At 41.3% G+C, this 21,001-nt stretch overlaps 1 protein-coding gene across 1 annotated transcript in view; it reads left to right on the forward strand.

Moving 5' to 3' along the window:
* Window positions 1-225: 225 nt before the first annotated feature.
* LOC307139889 (pre-mRNA-splicing factor RBM22-like) overlaps window positions 226-21,001 on the forward strand; it is a 28,722-nt gene continuing 7,946 nt past the window's right edge. Inside the window, exons 1-7 of the mRNA XM_079839035.1 lie at window positions 226-293; window positions 7,425-7,478; window positions 7,602-7,631; window positions 7,703-7,835; window positions 10,574-10,674; window positions 10,756-10,928; window positions 12,531-12,731. Of these exons, the coding sequence (XP_079695161.1) occupies window positions 240-293; window positions 7,425-7,478; window positions 7,602-7,631; window positions 7,703-7,835; window positions 10,574-10,674; window positions 10,756-10,928; window positions 12,531-12,731 (746 nt within the window). The 5' untranslated portion in view covers window positions 226-239. The remainder of the gene's footprint in view (window positions 294-7,424; window positions 7,479-7,601; window positions 7,632-7,702; window positions 7,836-10,573; window positions 10,675-10,755; window positions 10,929-12,530; window positions 12,732-21,001) is intronic.

Here is a 21,001-nt window from a genome sequence, read left to right on the forward strand (position 1 = left end):
GGTTATCGGTAGGCCCAAACATTACACTGTACACAATTCTGAATAAAACAACTGTTTGTTTGTGTGTACATTTATTTATTTGCTGTTTCTATGTTTACGTTTCATATTTTTCATATCTCAGTGTACTTTATTGGCTTTAATGGATTATTGCTCAAACATACACACGCACCTGCCTTTGTAAATAGAATGTGTGTGACGTCGTTGCGTCATTTCCACGTCGTGCGTGCGCGCCGCGGAACATGGCGACGTCCCTGGGCTCAAACACCTACAACAGACAGAACTGGGAAGATTCGGTATGTTTTAATTAATAAATATCAAACAAATACACTTCAGACTTCAGCAAAAATTTGTCTGTTTCTTCGTTTACTGTAAGAAAGAAAAATTATCATCTGACAGTTATTGAATAGCGAGTATTACGCTCGCGCGTGGTGTTCAAATGTGTAAGTTATTAGAATATAAATATAATTAATATTTTTTTCTACAAATATCTTCACATAAATGTCAAATATTTGTTATTATTTATTAGGATAAAAGGTTATTTTACTGATTTTTATTGTGCAGTCCATAAAATAAATCAGTTTAGAAGAGACAAATGAAAAACTGCAAAAGCAAACAAACATTACACTTTGAGAAAAGGCTTGTTAACTGTCAAAATCTATAAAATATAATGAATAAGGTCACTCAATGTGATGAAACGCACTGCTCATTTGATTATTACTAACTTAAAAATAACTTTTATTTTATATTTTGTTGTATTTTGTCGTTAGGATGTTAATATGAAGGCTTTATATATGCCATTTGTCTCTGATGTCCATGGCTCCAGCTCTTCAATTGTCTTCATGACAGCTTATTTCCCACAAACCAAATATTAGCAAATAATCAATAATCCAAATAATAACTTGTTACACTTAATGGCATCAGAATTAATGCATTAATGAATTAAATGAATGTAAACATGAGTGAGAGTTGTGATTTGTCTGAATGCCCTGCACACCCAGACTGTGATGTGTTGAATTGTCTGTCTGATCGTGAGCGATGGAGTATCATCTGTGCTGCTGCTGTGATTGCTGAAACTATCTTTAGCTCATCTAATGAGGTGAATGACATGCTAGAACTTGTTGAGGGAGCAGTTTAGAGTGAGTTTATACAGCATCTGTGAAGATACAGCAGAGATAGAGTAGATGCAAAGCACTTATTGCTGGAAATAGATTGACATGTGACGATTAAAGGCACAATATGTAAGATTTTTGGATTTAAAATAATCAAGAACCACTAGAGCAATGTTATTTATTTTGTTGACTTGTGTACTTATATTATCCCCGGCAAACCTTGTAATTAAAAGGTAAAATTATCTGATAGTCAAGTTAATTTTATTTGTATAGCATTTATAGCATTGTATAGCAGCTTTACATAAAGTTTTAGGCCTACATAAAGTTTTCGGAATGGGATATTTGTTTTTTAAACTACCCCATTATGCTACTTTAAAGGCTCCTAATGTTGTTTTGAGTCTCCTACAACAGGTTTCCATGCATCCAAGGTTAAAAAAACGTTTGAATTTTCTCATAATCTCCACTGCAGCATCAGGATCTTTTCTTTCAGTGTCTGAAACGCTTCTCTCTAAACCCCGCCTCTCTGAGAGCTGCTCTGCTGTGATTGGTCAGATGGCTCAGAGTTGTGATTGGTCAGAAAGCAAACGTTTATTATCCCGGTACACAAGGTGGTGCTGCTCCACTTTACGCTTCTGACACTCGCTTTTCACACAGAAGAAGAAGAGAGACAGTATTTACATGCTTGCCAAAAACATTCACACACTAACTGGCAAGCAGCATTAGCTGCTCATCTTCTTCTTTGTGTACGTACTACTTCGTCGTCGTATCAATGTGTGCTTGGCAAGACCGTTTTGTGCCTGAGCGCCACCAAGTGGTGTTTTAATGTCACTTCAGCAGCTCCAGGCACGTGAACGAAAGCGCCGATCTCATTGGTCAGCCAGTTTTTAACGTGCCACATCAAAATAAAAAAACAAACCCAAGGCGTTTTTTTTTTTTTTAAATGACGCTTTTACGCCTGCCGTTTTGCGCTTTGTTTAGTCACGAGGCGTTAAACTTTGGCAATAAACGAGTGCGAAAATCGTCCCGGTGTGAACAGACCTTAATGCTGCGTTCACACCAAACGCGAATAGAGCGTCAAAATCGCGTCTAGTTGGACGCTTGAACATTTTGAATCCATTCGCGTGTCCACAGAAAATTGGATGTGCGTTCAAGGCGCTCCAGGAGAAATGTCATAAAACACCGCTCTGCCTCTTTTCATTTTCATAAAAAAAATATATATTAAACATTAATAACCACTCAAATGTGGTCCAGGCAACTCCTACATTATCTTCACTGCATGTTTATTTAAATATCCTAAAAAAATAAAGTTATGAAACTTCTCTTTGCCCTCAGTCAAAACGATTTGGCAGACAACAAATTATAGATTCATGAGACCAAAGATCGCCCGTTAGATCCACACAAGATGAACCACTACAGGCCATCAGAGCCAGCGGCAGACGGCAGAAGGACTGGCCGAGATAAGGCTGCTCTCGCCGGGTTAATGAGCGCTGAGGATCTCACAACTCCAAAAACGCAAGATACATTTTTTTAAATAGGCGCTCTCTTTATAAATAAACCACAGATTTGAGCTTTAAACCACTACATTCTCACCTGAAAAAGTCTTAAAACTACATTTTGTGACACAATAGTAGTATTTTTAAATTATGCTGGGTTTCTCATCACGTCACTTTACCACGCGACAGCAGCGAGCAGGCTCCTGATTGGTTAACGCGGTGCAAATAGACGCCAAAGTTCAGATTTTTCAACTCGCGCCAGGCGCGAATTCGCTTCGAACGCACGAATGCACAAAAAGAACCAAATAAAATCACTCGCTGGACGCGCAAATGAGGCGGACTCAAAGGCATCAACGCGCCTTTCTATTGACTTAACATTGAAATCACTCGCTCCAGATACTCTAAGCCGGCCTCTGCCATCTTAGCGCATCACTTCCGGATAACTGAAAATGGGCAAAGAGGCGGGACGTGAGCGGAGCTGAAGTGACGTGATGACTAACAGACAGCAGATAAATGGCTATCCACCTGTCACTCAAAGTGGCCACGCCCTTAATTATGCAGAACTTTAAGGCTTTATATAATGTAAACGAATGAATATAAAAAATTCACCCCCCTCACAGTCGTCATGAAGGGCAAAATTTGCTGTATAGACCAAAAGCACAGTTTGTCCCAGACTGTAAACATGTGTTCTTCTGCTGTAAAGTTGGGCATTTTAACATGAGCTCAATGAGATTCTGCTCCTTCTGGAGTCTGTCTCTAGTGGCCAGTCCATGAATTGCAGTTTAAGTCACTTCCGTATTGGCATCAAGAGAAACTGAGGGAGGTTACCACTTGGTTTTACCGAATTAATCTCATTAAAGTGGATTTGTTTTGTCGTGCGCGTTGATCTTTGCAGACCTTTTACATTCTCAGTTGTAATACACACATAACAGGGGCACTTTAATGCCCATACAAGTTTGATTCAATCATCAAAATATGAGGAAAATATTTTAAACATGAGGGAAGATCAAAACACTAAAGGCACAAAAAACAGCAAAACTACAGCTACAGGTTTTATTTCACTATGAAAAAAAAAAAAAAAAAAAATCAATTATTAATAATTTTAATAATTCTTCTCCTTTTTTTCTCTCCTTTTTTTGCATGTTTTTCATGTCTTCATATGCAATATGCTTACAAAATCTTTTTCTAAAATGTATTATAAAATTTTAATTAGGGATGCACCGAATCCAGATTTTTGGGGTTCGGCCGAATACCGAATCCACTGGTTAAGATTCGGCCGAATCCGAAACCGAATACCGAATCCTACTGCCATCCTCAGTCCATTATCACAGTAAACACATTAATGAAGTTAACAACGTCCACAGCAGTGTAGGGATGCTATTGACCATTAACTGTTTTGGTCAAGTTTACTAAAGTAAACGTTGTCGTGTCTGTTCTTCCCGCCGCTATTTCGTGATGGTTTATAGAAAAATTACCCCGAGTCGTCCTCTGTCGTTTCAAAGAACAACCCAACGGAGAGCGCAGGAGGCGCGCGCTATAGGGTTGTGTCGACATCAAGATGGAGCGCCACCATCGTGATGCCACGCCCCCGTTGCGAGTCTGTTGTGTGCGACACACACTAATCCTCTTCTATAGTATTAGTTAAACTAAAAACTTAGCAGGGATTGCTCTGTAAATTAAATTGAGAATGTAACTAATGCATATATGCTATTTTAAATACTGTAGTCTATGCCAGATATATAGCCTACATTTCGAAATCATTTGAGGCTGAAACATCCATGCGTGTTTATTTTAGCACTTCCATCAGTGAAACAACACAGCCTATAAAACAAAAACGATTTTCAGTAAATAATGGTAACCTCAAGAATATATGAAAATTAAATATTAGTTAGAAAAATATTTGATTCATACTATTTCCCCGCAAAGATGCGTCATATAGGCTATACCGCTCTGCGCTTTGAGAGGAATGGGACACTGAATAGACACCTTCTCGAATATCTTCGTCTTCATATGTTCTACTGATGTTGCAAAGCAACACTTGTAAAAGGTCTGAAGAGCGGATTTTATTTTCCACAGGGTCAAGACATTTAGGCAATGTTTGATTATTCACTGCCAGAGAAAACGAAACTAAAATCACCGGCGTGTGTGTGAAATGCGCTATTCAAATAAACCAAACTTGACGCGCCTTACCAAGTTTAATAACAAGAACAAACTGTATTAAATAAAATTTGAAGTAAAAAAGGTATTCGTCTTACAGTGTTTTTTATACTTTCCCACAGTAAAGGATGTGAATAGTTATAATAGACTTAATTATAAGCAAACGAAAGGAAGAAACGTTTATAATCCCCTGCGAACATGGGTGCGAGTGAAGATTTGGGAAAAGAAACGAGATGTCCATTGTCCATTGGGATATAATGGACTAATAGGCCTATTGTTAAAATTCACGGAAAATCGAGTGACCATATCCAGATCGCAAAACAGAATGAAAAAGTGCTCTCTGACCATTATTTCCTTTCTAGGCTAAACAAAGCTTTGTGCTTCACTCCTGTGGTAATATTCACGTGAAACAGCTTCACATACAAAACACTGGGTTAGTAAAATAGCGAAGTTATTTTTTTAAAGTAGAAAATAGTATTTATGTAAAGAGATATATAAAAATAAAAAGAGCTCAACTCTTAAGTGGAAGGAACCTATTTTTTCCCCCTCACGTACAACCTAGCGGATGAATCATTATTTGGGTTAGTAAAAATAACGAAATGATGGTTTTAAGAGAATAGTATATGGGTCAAAGACGAGACGTCACAATTTTGGTGTCCGCATCAAATTATGTTTACAAAAGTCATTTTATATACATAAAAAACATGTTAAATGCAAGTAAACTGTCTACTTTACTATTTCAAATAACTTTTGTCAAAATAAAATGTCAACATTTAGGGGAAATAATGTTCCAAAGTGTAAAATTGTCATTCTGCGTAATGGTCCGGACTTTGATTTTGCCATTACATCTTTAAATAAATGTATAAAATAACAAGTAAAAAAATATATTTGTTTTCTTGGCATTTTCAAATATGTGTTGGCTGTGTTATATTAAAAGGACTATGTCTTACTTATTTTTTTAAGTATTTAAATAACCAGGGGACTTTTGTCCTGAAAATCCAGTTTGTAAGAGATCATTCAGTGTAACAGGATCAAGAAGCCATTCTGAAATCATATAAAAAACAGATAGTCATTCGACAGTCTGTGACATCATCCAAAGGCCCCCTGAAGACCATGTGGCGCAGCAGAAAAGTGAATTCATTGCTCTTAAATATTTGATAATTCCACCTTTTCATGGTGTGGTATCCTAAGTTACAAAACCGCATGTCATTCAGTGAAATGCCAAAAAAACATTTATATTTAGAATTTTTTTTAAATAAGTAGATGTTGTGAATAATTTTGATTAACTTTACTGGTCAAGCTCACTTTTTGATATAGATGGCCAGCTTATGGCCTGTAATATAAGCTGAAGTAGAAGTTTCGTCATTTAGGGTAATGCTTTTTTCATTCAGTGTAACAGATACATTTATGTAAAAAATTAAACAATATACTTATTCTAACCTGTAATCATTCAAATTTATGAAATAATGTGATCATACAAAATGTTTTATTATATTTTAAATGATTTTCACTTCCTTACAAAAACTTCTTGCTGGCAAATAGGTAAACCTAGTGGTTTGAAGGATAGTGGCAAAGTATAAAGATTTAAAAATTCTTTTAATATGCCATCAAATGATTCCTGTTTTAAATATGCCTAATGAGATTTTCTGATACATAAATATTGTTACACTGAATGACATTTTAGTGGGTGTCTTCTGTAAATCATGGTAAAAAATGTGTGATAGTCATTATTTTTTGCTAAAGAAAATATAAAATTAAACAAGACACATTCTAATGTACAGGAAAAAACTAAATTTAAAGCTGTATTACACATTTATTTTTTTGATGCTTGAAAAACCCTGTTTCGTCTTTGACCCATATATGTAAAGATATTTAGTATATTATCTACCTATTTACCTAATTCCGGTTCTTCAAAGCTAACGGATTCAGTGTATTATCGTTTTGTCATCTTAATTTGGTAATTATTTAAGTGAAAAATATTTAGTGTAGGCCTATATATTTTATTAATTTTATTTATATTTTATCTGATCTATTGGCTGTTTGCACGGTAAAATAAAATACATTTTGGCTGCTGTCTGTAGATTCCTTCATGCACAACTCCTATTCTCTCGGATGTTTCATATGCAAATGTTTTAACAGCGGCTGTTGTTTAGGGTCCTTGTCATCACGAGACAAATCGGCATTGCAAATTGAACGAGTAGCTCAACTTGAATCGCCTTCTTTTGACTTAAAGTAGCATACTGCCACGTTTTCTGTTCATGAGTGCCATTTTCACTTTCAACAGCGGCGTCATTACGTTTGACCAGCGGGGCGCGCATAGAGCAAGCCCAGGGTTGGATTCGGTGCATCCCTAATTTTAATAAAGGTTGAATATTTTCCTTTTGACCACTACTGTATATCAACAATATAAATGTCCCTCTGGATTATAACTAGCTATAGTGTATTTATTATTTTGTCTAACATATCAGTGCCACAGTGCAAATACTACTAATATTTTTTTAAGCAAACATTTGTTTAGAGGTTGCGTTTTCCGATGCTCTCTCTTGCGTTTAATGGCACTGATGACTTCTAGTTTCTTTCTATATAGTCTTTTTTTATTTGAATATGATATTTGTCAAGGGTCTTTACATTTGGTGTCCTGATTGTCATAGTTTTCTCCCTCCAGGACTTCCCTATTCTCTGTCAAACATGTCTTGGGGAAAATCCATACATTCGCATGGTAAGTGATTTCGAGTTTTAGGTAACCTGAAAAAGCTCTGTATGTTTGTGTCATTATTGGGTGAAATGAAGCGTTCCGTTTTTTGTGTAATATTCATTAATTGTACTGTTTTTGTTTTTGCAGACTAAGGAAAAGTATGGCAAAGAATGCAAGGTGAGCTCAGCATATAACGTTGGGTTAAAGGGGTATAGCAAAGAAAAGCGGCTAAAGTAGTGTTTTTTCAGATCTGTGCACGTCCCTTCACCGTCTTCCGCTGGTGTCCCGGTGTACGGATGCGCTTTAAGAAGACTGAGGTGTGTCAGACCTGCAGTAAGATGAAGAACGTCTGCCAGACGTGTTTGCTGGACCTGGAGTACGGTGAGAGTTACACACCAAGGCCAGCTGAGGTCATTAGCCTGGTCTCTCAATCAGACCTGAATCAATCAGACCTGCTTTAACAAATGTTAAACGATTATAAATGATGTAAGAGTACGCATTACAAGATGTGTGTAATAACAGTTAAATCCGGGTTTCCCAAACTGGGGTTTGTGAAGGAAACGGCAAGGGTTTCATGAATTTATGAAAGTAGTTCTTGTAATTAATAATATAATAATACAGTATAATTCATAATAATTCAATCATAAAAAGGAAACATTAGAATAAATAAATACTTTTAAAATAAAAACAATCAAAATAAAATGCTTAATATATTAAAGTTTTATTAAAATAGCTTATATTTTTTGATTTATGATACTTTTAGTTTAATTTTTAGCAATTTCGATATGTGCTTTTGTCATTTCATTAGTTTAATATTTTTTAAATATTACCTTTTAGGTGTTAATTTATTTTTTAAATTAAAAAATAATTAAAATGAGTTTTAGTTTAGTTTAGTTAATTTTTGTATCATTTCCAGTTCAAATGTTTAGTGCTTAAATGTATTTAAGTTTATTGCCAAGGCAACATTTCTAATTTTAGTTTAGTTTAAGTTTTTCAACTGATATCAACTTTGATATTTCAGCTTTATTTAACTTAACAGCAATGTTTTTAAAAGTTAGTTTTTAGTTACAGAATAACCCTGATACACACACACACACACACAACATATATAATACACACCGATCAGACATAACACAATATTGTGTTGGTCCCCCTTTTGCTGCCAAAACAGCCCTGACCCGTCGAGGCATGACTGTACTAGACCCCTGGAGGTGTGCTGTGGTATCTGGCACCAAGATGTTAGCAGCAGATCCTTTAAGTCCTGTAAGTTGCGAGGTGGGGCCTCCATGAATCAGACTTGTTTGTTCAGCACATCCCACAGATGCTCGATTGGGTTGAGATCTGGGGAATTTGGAGGCCAAGTCAACGCCTCAAACTCGTTTTTGTGCTCCTCAAACCATTCCTGAAGCATTTGTGCTTTGTGGCGGCGCATTATCTGCTGAAAGAGCCACAGCCTCCAGGGAATACCGTTTCTATGAAAGGCTGGACATGGTCTCAACAATGCTTAGGTAGGTGGTGCGTGTCAAAGTACCATCCATCCAAAATGTGATTCATCAGACCAGGCCACCTTCTTCCATTGCTCCGTGGTCCAGTTCTGATGCTCATGTGCCACTGTTGGTGCTTTGGGCGGGGTCAGGGGTCAGCATGTGTACCTTGACTGGTCAGCGGCTGTGCCGCCCCATACACAACAAACTGAGATGCTCTGTGTATTCTGACACCTTTCTATCAGAACCAGCATTAACTTCTTGAGCAGTTTGAGTTCCAGTAGCTCGTCTGTTTGATCGGACCACACAGGCATCAATGAGCCTCGGCCGCCCATGACCCTGTGGCCGGTTCTCCACTGGTCCTTCATGACCCTGTGGCCGGTTCTCCACTGGTCCTTCATGACCCTGTGGCCGGTTCTCCACTGTTCCTTCATGACCCTGTGGCCGGTTCTCCACTGTTCCTTCATGACCCTGTGGCCGGTTCTCCACTGGTCCTTCATGACCCTGTGGCCGGTTCTCCACTGGTCCTTCATGACCCTGTGGCCGGTTCTCCACTGGTCCTTCATGACCCTGTGGCCGGTTCTCCACTGGTCCTCCATGACCCTGTGGCCGGTTCTCCACTGGTCCTCCATGACCCTGTGGCCGGTTCTCCACTGGTCCTTCATGACCCTGTGGCCGGTTCTCCACTGGTCCTCCATGACCCTGTGGCCGGTTCTCCACTGGTCCTTCATGACCCTGTGGCCGGTTCTCCACTGGTCCTCCATGACCCTGTGGCCGGTTCTCCACTGGTCCTCCATGACCCTGTGGCCGGTTCTCCACTGGTCCTTCATGACCCTGTGGCCGGTTCTCCACTGGTCCTTCATGACCCTGTGGCCGGTTCTCCACTGGTCCTCCATGACCCTGTGGCCGGTTCTCCACTGGTCCTTCATGACCCTGTGGCCGGTTCTCCACTGGTCCTCCATGACCCTGTGGCCGGTTCTCCACTGGTCCTTCATGACCCTGTGGCCGGTTCTCCACTGGTCCTTCATGACCCTGTGGCCGGTTCTCCACTGGTCCTCCATGACCCTGTGGCCGGTTCTCCACTGGTCCTTCATGACCCTGTGGCCGGTTCTCCACTGGTCCTTCATGACCCTGTGGCCGGTTCTCCACCGTTCCTTCCTTGGAGCACTTTTGATAGAGACTGACCACTGCAGACCGGGAACACCCCACAAGAGCTGCAGTTTTGGAGATGCTCTGACCCAGTCGTCCAGCCATCACAATTTGGCCCTTGTCAAACTCGCTCAAATCCTTACATTTGCCCATTTTTCCTGCTTCTAACACATCAACTCTGAGGACAAAATGTTCACTTGCTGCCTAATATATCCCACCCACTAACAGGTGCCGTGAAGAAGAGATCATCAGTGTTATTCACTTCACCTGTCAGTGGTCATAATGTTATGCCTGATCGGTGTGTGTGTATATATATATATATATTTATATTATGTTTATATATTATGTTTATTTGTTTACCTGCACATGTGAATATATTAGTGGATAAATATCATTGGCACTTCAGGTAATATGGGTTCAGCTGACACAAAAGTTTGGCAATAAAGGCCTTAAATAATGTTTTTGTCTACTGTTGTGTTGTTACAGGTCTTCCAATCCAGGTCAGAGACACAAGCATGTCTATTAAAGACGACATCCCGAGGTCTGACGTGAACAAGGAATATTACACTCAGAACATTGAGAGAGAGGTGATGTCTACAACCTACATCGAAGACATCCAATGCCACGGAAAAGAATGTAAAATTGTCTTGTTTTCCTGTGTGTGTCAGATCCAGAACTCTGATGGCACCAGACCGGTGGGCATGCTGGGTAAAGCGCAGAGCCCCAGTGACATGCTGCTGAAGCTGGCTCGAACCACGCCGTATTACAAACGCAACAGACCCCATATCTGCTCCTTCTGGGTGAAGGGAGAGTGTAAGAGAGGAGAGGAGTGTCCGTACAGGTCAGACTCGTCAACTGGGTTAAATCAGTCACTTATAATGTTACCTTTTTACTTTTTTTGTACCAAAAACGGTAATAGTTTATATTTCAAGTTTTTCTCTGACCTTTAGAATTAAAAGGATTAGTTCACTTCAAAATGAACATTTCCTGATATTTTACTCACCTCCATCTCATACAAGATGTTCATTTCTTTCTTTCTTCAGTCGAAAATAAATACATTTTTTTGAGGAAAACATTCCAGGATTTTTGGTGAAGGTTGTTTGGATTAGTCTTCGCACATTCGCTTGGGGCGGTTCTTCTACCTACATCTAGCCTGACCTTTCCGACGTGATTACGCAATCCTTGGTGTGTCGCAGAGCAGCGCAAGATGAGCAATTTAGGTTAAAAGTATATAAATTGACATTTTCTTTTTGAAAATGGCCGATGGTTTGGCTAGATCAGACCCTATTCCTCGTCTGGGAACGTGCAGAGCCTCTGAAGGCCTTCCTTTGAAACTGCATTGATTTGGACCTTCAACCGTTGGTTCCCATTGAAGTCCATTATATGGAGAAAAATCCTGGAATGTTTTCCTTAAAAAAAAAAAACTATTTTCGACTGAAGAAAGAAAGACATGAACATCTTGGATGAGATGGGGGTGAGTAAAATATCAGGAAATTTTCATTTTGAAGTGAACTAATCCTTTAAATGATTTTTTCATTTAGACTTGTGCCTTTTTTAAATTAGAACAAGCAGGTGAAATTAATATCTATGGTTATATTAAAATGTTGATTTGGTTAAAATTAAATCAAGCAGAAGTTCGTGTTGTTCTTCAGGGTGGGAAACGGCTGCTGTGCCATTTTACAAAAGTCTCCTAGAACAGGTTTTCATGCTTGAATGTTCAAAAAGCTCATTATTTTGACATTGTTGCAGCTCATCTGTCAGTAACGCTCTGTTTAGTTCTTGTCTCAATGAAGCCCCTCCTTCTGAAAAGCACAGTGTGCTCAGATTGGTCGGCTGGAGCAGTGTGTTGTGATTGGTCAAGTGTTTGGGAAAGTTTCAACCAAGTGGCAACCTCCTCCAGTTTCTCTTGAAGCCAATACGGAAGTGATATATGACAGCTCTGAGCGCGCCTGTCTCTGGTTAAATTCAACATTTGATCATGTGATGCACTTGATCATACGCTCCAGGGACCAGCCTAGACTGATCAACCTGTGTGATCGTACGTGCGAACAATACATTTTCTGACACACATTTTTGAAATGTAGGCTTAAATCAAACACATTTCAATTCAGATTCTGTTTTTCACCGAACACGTAGTCATATCGTATTGTATCGATATCGAGATATCTGGCATGAAAATCGAGATATGAAATTTTGTCCATATCGTTCAGCCCTACTACTAACTAACTCAACCAGACCCCGCCTCTTTATTCTGTGTATGAATTATTAAATGAGGAATATTGTGACGTGTTTGTTGTGATATAGAGAAGAACTCCCGCTGGAGGGACGCTTTCATGCTCAAACTGCAACATTACACACTAAAGACTGATCAACATGGAGGAAAGCATGATAGGTCCTCTTTAAGTCACTAAAATCATTTCTAAAATCATTTCTCTCTCATCAGACACGAGAAGCCCACAGACCCTGAGGATCCTCTGGCCGATCAGAACATTAAAGATCGTTATTATGGCATCAACGACCCGGTGGCGGATAAACTCCTCAAGAGAGCGTCCACCATGCCTCGACTGGACCCTCCCGAGGACAAGTCCATTTCTACACTATACATAGGAGGCCTGGGAGAAAACGTCACTGACTCCGAGCTCAGGTGAGAGGAGCTTGAATATGATTGACATCTAAAAGTGTGTTTTCAGTATTTCGGAGTTAAGTTACTCACAGAGGGTATGTGTGCAATGGCTTATTGCCATACTTTTTGTGCGCACTTTTCCATGTGTTGTGAACTTTTATCTTCTAAAGTGTAGGAAACTCAGAAGATGAAGACCAGGAGACTTCGGGATCAAACAGAAGTTATTCTTTTAATGAGAACTCTCTGTGCGTAGCTGCAGGTCGTCCGTAAACAGTCTAATTTAACAGTACAAAATAATGCAATTTATATACATTTCAGGGGGAGGGATTATACAGCAGGGGAGGAGACATTCAAACAAAGGTTGTGTAGGTAAAGGACACACCCCAAACATTCCTGTCTCATCAGCCGTAATTCAATCAGCATAACAGTGTCATTCAAATGCATAGATGCTAATCCAATCACTCAAGCAGTATTGCTCTAAACTTGTCATGGTAAAGAGTCAGGAAGTGCATAAAGACAAAATACTTAATGTCTCAAGCACTTACACGGCCTGACGTAATCTCCTCAGAATTTCCTCTAGTTTACTTCAAAATGTAAAACACAAATATAGATAATGATTTCAGTTATATTCTATTGGAACCTATATATAACAATGTATAAATTTGTAATCTTACACATGCATTTCTGGTTGTATCATGCACATTTTTTTAGCAAATGTTGAATGTAATTCCATGCATGCAAACAATTGATCGGTAAGCCCCGCCCCTCGAATGCAGATGAGCCAATGGCAGTTGAGTATCAGTTGCGCTGGGACCGAAACTCGGACATCTTAAGGTTTCAGCGCCATAGAGAAACATTGGAAAATCCGAATCTCTCATCGGTTTGATGGTGTTTATGCTACAAAAATGGTCAAACGTAGTGCCTGAGGTACTGTAACTGATTCCAGGGGCCTATACCATGAAGCTGGTTTAGCTGGCTAGCCATATATATTTAAGCTTAGTTTGTGCCAATCCTGGGTTTTAGGTACCATTAAAGTGGTTTGGCTTTTAGCAGTGTTCAACTTCACAATAACTTACGCTCCACGGCTAACCTGAATTCGTCCTCCACAGAGAAGGATTCCGGTGCTCTCGTCTTTGTGGACCACCAAGCGGTTCAGTGTTGAGTCCAGGAACTGACTGCCATCTTGGGCTGCGAGGACCAGGTCTCGGAAAGCTTGCGCTCTCTCCTCAGTAGACAGGATAGAGCGGTTTGCCTCCCACTTTGATGACTCTGGTGCCTGGCATTTTCTCAGCCAGGTTTCTGCAGCCCGTCGAGTCCAGGCTATGGAACCACACAGCGTCGACAGAGAACTGAAGCGTTGAGGTTCCACAAGGTGTACCAGACCAATTGCCCAAGGCCTTCTCTGTCTGTCTGCCGCAGATGGTGATGTCGATCTAACGTTGCCTGCATGTCTGAGGTCCGCCCTGATGTCAGACCCGTTAAGGTCAGTTCTTCCTTTTGACTGGGCCCTGGTGATCACTGCTGAGAAGGCTTTCCGCTGGAGTTTTCCCACATCTTCAGCAGCAGAGGGTGTAATCTCACTGGCCATCTTCATAGGCCAGTCGGTCTTAGGCCTTTTCAGGAACTCAGGGCCTTGCTGCCATTCTGACCCTTCATTAAGTTCCTCAGGAGTTGCACCTCTGGTAAGTATGTCAGCAATGTTTCGTTTGCCTTCAATCCACCTCCAATCTTCCACTTGTCCGGCTTTCTGGATCTCACCGATTCGATTTGCGAAAAAGGTCTGGAAGCCGTAGCTATCCTTTTGGATGGCTGCCAGGATTGTTTGGCTGTCCACAAAGTGAATCCATTGCTTGACTTTAATGTGGCAGTGCTTCTCAAAATACTTTTTTAGGCGGGTAGCGAAGACCGCGCCACAGAGTTCTGCTTTGATCACATCTCCCTTTTGGTCGAGAGGGGTGAGTTTAGCCTTGGATTCCACCAACTTCATTACAACTTTGTCTCGGGTTTCCCACCGCAGGTAGAGTACGGCTCCATAGGAGGATTCGCTCCCATCTGAGAACGTGATCCCTGTTGGTGGGCCTATGGCTCCAGGCGGCGTGATGCTTCTCTCAAACCTTACCTGGCCAAGTCTCACAAATTCTTCAAAGAGCGTTATTGCGGCTTCTCGAAGTTTTAGTGAGAGAGGGACGTCCCATGTGTCTTTAGATTGGTTGTTCTTGCCAGTTTCCTGGAATGATTCTCGTACCAACATCACTCCCTTCTGTTTGGCTGGTGAGGCAAGACCAACCGGGTCGTACAATGCGGCAATCTGGCTAAGAAGTATGCGTCGGGTAAGGGGATTTGGTGTTCCTTCCCTGACATCCTCCATGATCAGATTAAATCCTGTCCTCATTTTTCCTCTTTTCTTAGAGAAGTTGATAGAAGTCAGCAACCGAAGCTTGTCTGTCTCAGGTTCGTAACCGACCCCAAGCGCTTTGTTCTCCCCATCATGCATTTGGTTGGGCAGTACCAGGGTCCTGGGTACAGTTGTTTCAGAAGAGGCTCCACTCCTCCCACTTTGGCGTGACAGAACCCATGGTTTCAGGAAGAAGCCTCCCGCTCTCAAGATCTCCTCCACCCCTTTGGTGATCCTCTCCAGCGTATTGAGGTCATCGTGTGAGGTCAGGATGTCATCCACATAGCTGTCCTCAGTCAGAGCTCGCCGTTCTTCAATCATTTCAGCAAACTGAGGAAGGTTGGCTGTCTCCTTCATTGCAACTTGGGCAATACATCCTGCGGGTTTATCACCGATATTTACTCTGACGACTGCAAACTCCTCAATGTTGTCCTCAGGGTTGTCTCTCCAGAGAAAGCGGTGGAGGTGAACTTCATCATCTTTCAGCCACACTGAGTTATACATCTTTTTTACGTCACCCAGTGCAGCATGGAGTCCACTCCTGAACCTCAAAAGGACACCTCTGATGGGATTGAGTACATCAGGACCCTTGTGAAGGAGATCATTTAGACTTATGCCTCGGAACTCTTGGCTGCTATTCCACACAATTCTCACAGGGGTTGAGGAGGAGTGAGGGTTCGGTGCAACCAGATGGCTGATGTACCATTTAGGTCCTTCCCAGTTGTTAATTTCCTCCCTTGTGAGTTTTGCGGCAGCCCCTCTTGAAACCATTTCATGTATTTGTTCTTTGTATGCAGCCTTCCACACAGGTTCCTTCTCCAGACGTTTCTCAGTGTTTCTGAAGGTCGCCTCCACTGCCTGCCGATTGTTTGGCAGTGCTGTGAGGTCTGTCTTCCAGGGATAAGCTGTGTCCCAGTGGGGAGAGTTGCTGTGTTTGTCCGCCAGCACGTATGTTAGGCATTCTTTTATCTTTTCCAGGTCCCGCTCCTCCTTAAGGGTCATTTCTTTTCCTCCAGGGGGGCACCTACCACACTTGCAGCCGCCACATTGAGGACTGCACGCAGCTCCGATGCTGTCCCACCTGAACCACTCGAAGACCTCTTTGTTGGCGGTTGCTGTGCTCCGGACAAGCGCATTTCCTTCCTCTTCTCGAGGTATAATGGTCTCTTTATACGCCATCGAGGCTACTCTCATGGTTCTTGCAAGGTGAGTTTCAGAGCAGTACACGGCCATGTCGACTGTCTCAATGAGATCGGGATGAGTTCCCCCAACGGTCTTTCCTAGCGGACCGTCCCAGAGAACGAGGTCTTCCACAATCCTGATTGGCTGGGGAACAAGACGACCTTCCCGATGACTGATAAGGAGGTCAATCTTTGTGGGACGGACCAGTTCGTCTCTGGGTACATTTGGGAAAAACTTCTGCAGTTGCTCGGCAGTGACTGATTGAGTCACCTCAGCAATGTTTTCCAGGCCATAGCAGAGAATTCTATGCTCTGCCACTTTTCCCTTAGATGTCTTCACCTTCAGCCGCAGGGAATATCTTTTGGTCAGGACAGTCTTCTTCATCCCCCCGACTCCATGGACTATAAGCCTGATGTTCTCACCGCACAGTCCAAGGCGATCGGCAGTTTCATTGGTGATATAATTGGTATCAGATGCGAGGTCGATTAGGGAGCCAATAAGGCAACCCGAGTTTGTCGTCACTTCCATCAGCATCATCACCACTGGATGTTCTTGCAGTCCATCTCCAGCCTTGGCGCATACAGTTGATGATATTTTGTTTGAGAATGCATTCTTGTATTTCTCTCTTTGTTCTGGAGTAAGTTCTGCCAGAAACTCCTCTTGTTTGTTGGTTAGGCCAAGTTTCTTTCCTCCAACTTTTATGGTACTCTGCTCCTCACTGCTGTTGTCCTTCTTTGGAGTCGGTGGCTTAGGACACAGAAGGTAATTGTGGTCCGACACCCCTCCTTTCCGACAGTCTACTTTTGGGCAGAGGTATCTGGGTGTACATCCTTTACCATCCTTGGGGTGGGGCCTCAAACACTTGGAGCACAACCCTAGGTTCTTCACATGGGCCCTTTTTCTAAAGAGATCTTGCTCCCTGAAAATCTTGCACGCAAATAGTTTGCCGACATGAGTCATCTCCACAGACAATACAGCTGGGATAGTCATCCTTCTGACCTGCTGTGGACTTAGTGAAAGCCTTCCTCCCTCTCTTATCTGGGTAGTCTGCAGCACCCTTTTCCACAGGGCCTTTGTCCACAGGGCTTGGCTCCAACTGATCCAACTCCTCAAGAATCTCCTCTTGCTTTTTCAAGAATTCTAGGAGGCAATCAAAATAATACAGTGGAGAGAACCTGTTTGCTGGGTCAGTTTTGTGCATAATCCACTCCTTCTTGAGTGAACTGGGAAGCTTGCTTTCAAGAGATTGAGCAACAACACGGTTCTTCACGGCATCCTCTTCACCAAGAATCTGGAGGTTGCAGAGAGCCCTTTCGACAGCCTGGATCAATTCAATGGTTCTTCTTGGATGGTTTCCTTTGACGGGGGGAAGAGACTGGACCTCGTTGGTGATCATTAGGACTATTTTCGCTTTGTTCCCGTATTTGCTGTCCAGTAGCCTGAACATATCGTCGGCGGATCCACAACTAGATAGGACGAGATCCTTCTTGACCTTTTCGTGGAGACTATTTAATAAGTGGAACTTTTTTATACATTCGACACCTTGTGGGTTACCCAATTCTTGTAGGTCCTCCCACTCAGTCTTCCAGCGATAATAGTCCCTCATGTCACCAGAGAAAGTCGGTAGTCGTGCTCTTTCAAGGCTGATTTGAGGCTTGAGATTAAAGCTTCCTTTGGTCCCTTCCGGGCTGCTTTGCTGTGAGAGAGGCCGTGTGTTCATGTTCAATGCCCCTGTGTATGTTTTGGGCTTCAACTTGAGATCGGCAGACATGTCAGGGAGAGCATCTCGTATCGGATCACCAACCGCGCTGCTCTCATCTCCCAGATATCTTTCTCTACCCTTCACTTGGTCTGCTCCGTCCTCCTCCAGTTTGTCAGACAACGCCAGGATCCTCTTCTCGAGTGTCTTGTGGCGTGTCCTGAGATCTAATGCCCTCGAACCAGGAACCAACTCCTTCCACTCTACCAGCATTTCTCTGAGTTCAATGACCTCTCTCTCAAGACCTCTATTTCTTAGTCTACGGTCCTTGACTGACTTCCGAGGGTTAACTTCCTCTTCCTCTGCCTGAGTGATGGCCGACTCAGCTGTTTTGACCTGCCTAAAAAACACCTCCTCTGCGTAGCTGGTCCAAAAGGTTTCCTGGGTGGCATTCTTTACCTCGAGGAACCTGTTCTCACACTCCGCTGTCTTTTCATCAATTTGGTTTGCAGATTCTATGACCTCCTCATCCGTTGACTCTCTCAGGGCTTCAGCATACTCATATCCCGCATCCATGACTTTAGAAAAGTCTGTCCTGAAAATCTTCCATTCACTGAGAACTTCAGTCGGTTCCAAGAGTCCCGGTTTGGTGAGAGTATGAGCCCTTTTGGTGAATGAAGCCTGTGCTCTTGATCGCACACTTTTAAGCTTTTCCAAGTCTGCCATTGATACTCCCTTTGTGTTGACTGGAGAGACGTCAATGCCAATGAGCACACGCGCTCCTTTATCCTTGATCAACGGGCAGTTTGATTAATGATAAACTTGGGTTCAGTCACAGAAGTGAGAGGCCAGCTACTGATTTTGGGTTGATTGAGCTTCCTTAATGAAGCAGTCCGTGGCTGTTTTTAGCTGCATTCAATCCAGTGCAGTGAACCAGCGGTTTATAACTGTTCGGTTCTTTAAGAATATCCCCACCGAACAGGGCGTCAGGAGAGGACACGTTGTTATGACTCAATGTGTTTTTTTATTTACTCTGATTTATTTTCCATAAACAGATGATTTGTCCACAAATAGCAGGTTATAAACCTGTAGAAATAGAAAGGCTATAGTAAACAACAATATTAATAGCCACATACATAATATACCATAAAATCTGAATATAAATAGACATTACATAATATAATATATACAAATATAAATAAAATATAAATTTCAATATAGTCAGTATTTAATATTATAAATCTCATAATATACTTAGTGTTTAAACTGAATGACTAAAGCACATGCATCTAAACACAGAAATGCAAGTTTCACACACACTAAATATACATCCATGTCAATGTTTCACACTAAACCAATAGCCCAAAGTGTTCTCAGTATATTGGCTTAAAGTGAAAAACAGTAAGTGTAGTTTTAAGTGGCATCGCTGAGCATAGTAATCCATTACCAATGTAAAGTGATTAACTACATTACCCATCCAGCACCGCAAACAGGAAGTAACTCGTGTGACAGTGAAACGCTCCAATTTCAAACATTTGCTTTTTTTATAGCCACGGATACTATCGAGCCGACAACATTAACATCAGACCGCACACAAAGTTTTATCAGCGTGACCAAGTAACAGTTATCAAGCTTACTAATTGCGGACATATACAGCGGCAGAGCAAACAGACCACAAACTTAAACCGCAGCTAAATAGGTAGAAACAGCAGCTTACCGGTGGCGCATCTCTCCTGACGATACATCATGCCAAAACTAATACTCGCTCCCGCTTATATGCCCGCGCTCATTCATTACTGGATTCAACACACCAGTGTGGGATTTTACTGGTCCATGCTTCAATCAGGTAAGTGAACCTCCCACCTGTTATCCTGCGTTACATTTCCGCTGAACACCCACGACGTAGTGAACGCGACAGTGTTTATGCTACAAAAATGGTCAAACGTAGTGCCTGAGGTACTGTAACTGATTCCAGGGGCCTATACCATGAAGCTGGTTTAGCTGGCTAGCCAGATATATTTAAGCTTAGTTTGTGCCAATCCTGGGTTTTAGGTACCATTAAAGTGGTTTGGCTTTTAGCAGTGTTCAACTTCACAATAACTTACGCTCCACGGCTAACCTGCTCCAGTGCAGGTTATGTTTTGGATAAGAGATCTCAAACTGAAATTAGACCAATCAGCTGTGAGCAAAGTGACACGCCTCTAATGCAATGAAGTCACTCCCCCTGTTTCTACTCCAAATTAAAGGTCACTATAGCAAATGGTTTTTAAAGACTAAAGTGTCTGGCTTTTAACAATGCTTATTTATTATAATAATAATTTTGAATGACTTAGATATCATTTAAGTAATTATTATACCCTTAATCAATTACACATGTATCATTTTAGTTAATCAATCATTAATAGGCACATAGTTAAAATTAATATAAATAGCCTATATAAAGGTCATACAAATAAGCTTTAAAATCAATAAATAAAGCTATAAAAATGACTACATGTGAGTTTAAATGTTCAATTCTCTCTATATATCAAGTAAACTAACTTCATAACATTTACTTGCACTGACTAAGATTTTTCTTAAAGTTTCATAGACAGCTCTTTTCTTCTTCCTGTGTAAATTTGTTTAAATTCTTAATATTTTTCAATCATGTCATATTCTGCAGAAGAGAGAAATTAATTTAGCTGCTTCTCTCACGAGAAGTAGATGTCAGTTTCACTGATCCACAGCATGTGATTGGCTGTTCACTGCTGATGTCACAGCTAAAATCCTAAACTCAGGATCAAAGCCTGAGTTGACAGAGAAAGCTGATGATCAGCATCATGGGACCAACAAAGCCTGAATAGATTGGTTTGGTTTTGTCAACTCGAAACTAATCCTGTAACCCTGAGTTTGTTAAACTACCATCATGGTACAGGCCCCTGGTGTCCTGAGAGGACTTTCTGTTTGTTTTTCATACTCTCATTAAGTTACGATTAAAGTCCCTGCTAACATACAATCCGAAATTACTAACTGTTC

This window comes from Gobio gobio (genome assembly GCF_949357685.1).
Source record: "Gobio gobio genome assembly, chromosome: 16".
NCBI lineage: Eukaryota > Metazoa > Chordata > Actinopteri > Cypriniformes > Gobionidae > Gobio > Gobio gobio.